The following is a 2,918-nucleotide window of genomic DNA, read 5'->3' as shown; positions in this document are numbered from 1 at the left end:
TAATCAACATGGGGAACCGGGAGTAGACACCCATTCCGTAGGCCTCATGTGCTTGTCGTTTTTCATAGATTTATGCATTTTTAAAAAATAACTTAGCAGACACTCATGTTAAATCCTTTAAGAAAGAAAAGAATTAGAGTAGACACCAATGCGTAATTCGTTACTTTGGAAAATCAATAGCTTAAGAAGTAAACACCCATACCCTTAAGTTGGCAAACATTAAGTATTCATAATATGATTGGATCATTGGCATATTGTTATATTATCTAAATATGATTAGTGGTAGATATCAAAGCCCTACATTTACCTTATCTTTATCTTTCATTCTTTTCCTTAGTATCAATATCAATCTCGTGACAATTTTTGGTATTTTAATTACTTCTAAAACAAAATCAACAATCCTCGTGGGATCGATCTCGTACTTGCTGCACTATATTATCGTTTAATCTTGTGCACTTGCGAGTAAAACGTACTAAATATTATCTATTAATTTAGGTAGTGTTTGACACAACATGCACTAACAGGGGCGTGTGGAAGGTGCTGTGGCAGAACTGTAAAACAAGCCAAAAAAAAAAAAAAACAAAACAAAAGAAATTTTTTTTTTTTTTTTAATTAGTAACAGGAATAAAACAAAACAAATTGCAGAAAAATAAAATCCTAATTATAACTAGTAGAAGAATAAAACTAATTTAGAAATAAATTGGTTTAAAAAATTAAACAATTCCCCAGCAATGGCGTCAAAAACTTGTTGTACAAATTTTGTTAACTAGCAAGTGCACAAATCGATTGTAGTTAATGGATTGCAAATGCGAGGTCGATCCCACATATAATTGTATTCTTGAAAGAACAACTCATATCTAAACTAATTTTATCCTAACCTAGTTTCAATTTGGGTTTTGAATTTTGAGTTTTGAAAATTAAAAGATAAACACAAACTAAAAAAAATAAAACAAAAGATAAAGACTAAGGTCGTAGAATCCACACTCACCAAATCGTAGCAACATATCTTATGTTCATCAATATTATCCGAAGTTCTCACAATAAAATCTTAGGTATGTTTTACTTTCGCTTCAAAGAGTTAATCAAAACCATCGCATGTATCCATTCTTTCATACAAATCACAAAAGAAATCCAATTTAATTTAAATCATCAAGTGTATCCGTAAATCACAAGAAGATATCCAAATTAAATCGAAACATCAGATGTATCTGTAGAATAAAACGCAAGAGATATCCGATTTTTTATGAGTAAAAACCAAGCAATCAATCATGTGAAATTATCTCAAATCATTAGATGTATCCTTGAATCACAAAAGATATCCAAGAATCATCTCACAAATTAATTAGAAGTAAAACAATTGAAATATAAAGGTGCAATAAAATTGAATAGCATTGACTTACATGAACATAATGTTGCTCTTCATTGCTAAAGCTTAATCCTCAACCTTAGTTGGGAATTTAGCTCCACATAAAAATAAAATCTAAACCTAAACCTAAACCTAAGTAAAATTAAACTAAAGAGAGAAGCTGTGAATTTTTGTCTCTGGAATTGTCTATATTTTCTTGAATGCAAAGAGGTCTATTTATAGGATTAGGGAAGTCCTAGAAGCCTTAGTAAACCTGGATAATTCGGAGGTCTGTCTCCCAGTCCAAATAGAAGTCTGAAATCGGAATAGGATTCATCCAAATTTGTATCCTTTTATTGTGGGGTGATTTTGGCATAGTAACCATCCGAATTAGGAAAATCCTATTTCACAAGGAATTGTAGTATTTTGAGTTAGCTTTCAAATTCTGCTAGAATCATCTCAATCCGATATTTAAACAAAAAGTTGTGGTCAAAATACTGATACGTGTACAAAATCTAATTTTGAATCCAATTCGATTTTGACTCCGATTAGAGAAATTTCGATTTAATCCTCTCCTTGATTGGGTTAAACTTAACCACATCATCTAGGTCTTCTCAAAGTGTGATTTCTTCCAAACTTTGCATTTTTTCCTTTAAAGCTACAGTTTTTCTTCAACAACCTACAAAACACTAAAATCACAAAACTAACACAAAACATTAAATAACGACACAACTAAAGGATTAACTAATGTAAATAAAGGGGTCCAAATACGCAATATTTGGCACTTATCACAACGAGCCCTATCCAAAAAGGTCATGTTCATCCGCTCAGTAACCCCATTATGCTGTGGAGTATGACTAACTATACGGTGTCTAACAATGCCTTCATCCTTACAGAATTTATTAAATTCACCACCATAAAACTCCATGCCGTTGTCTGTTCTGAGTCGTTTGATTTTCTTTCCAATCTGATTCACAATTAATGCCTTCCATTGCTTGAAAGTGACGAACACATCATTTTTCTTCTTCAAAAAATACACCCAGACTTTGCTTAAATAATCATCAATAAATGTCACAAAATACCGAACACCACCCTTCGATGGAACCTAAGAAGGACCCCATAAATCTGAATGGATATAATCCACTGTACCACTCGTTCTGTGAATACCTGTACTAAACTTGACTCTGCACTGTTTCCTGAACACATAATGCTCACAAAAGTCATGAGATCCTGTTTTCTGGTCACAAAGCAAACTCCGTTTGCTCAGGATTGTCATCCCCTTCTCACTCATATGAGTTAACCGCATATGCCAGAAACGGGTAGTGTCTGAATCTGGATCGTCTAAAGAAGACACAGCGGCTAAACTTGTCAATGTACTACCCTGAAGATAATAGAGACCATCAGTCTTGTTACCTTTCATTATAACCAATGAGTCTTTACTAACCCGAATGACTCCACCTTCACCGGAATACTTGTATCCAAGAGTGTCTAAATTGCCCAAAGAAATAAGGTTTTTCTTCAATTCTGGTATGTGTTGAACATTCTTCAAAGTCCTCACGATCCTATCATGCAT

The 2,918-nt window shown here is 33.1% G+C and overlaps 1 protein-coding gene across 1 annotated transcript; it reads right to left on the bottom strand.

Annotated features, from left to right (window-relative positions):
- Positions 1-2,450: 2,450 nt before the first annotated feature.
- Positions 2,451-2,918, bottom strand: LOC132165030 (uncharacterized mitochondrial protein AtMg00300-like). Its single transcript, XM_059575541.1, has one exon. It carries the CDS (start codon positions 2,916-2,918, stop codon positions 2,451-2,453), a length of 468 nt encoding a protein of 155 aa, XP_059431524.1.

The sequence above is a fragment of the Corylus avellana genome, chromosome ca11 (assembly GCF_901000735.1).
Source record: "Corylus avellana chromosome ca11, CavTom2PMs-1.0".
Lineage (NCBI taxonomy): Eukaryota > Viridiplantae > Streptophyta > Magnoliopsida > Fagales > Betulaceae > Corylus > Corylus avellana.
This window is presented reverse-complemented; position numbering and strand designations above follow the sequence as displayed.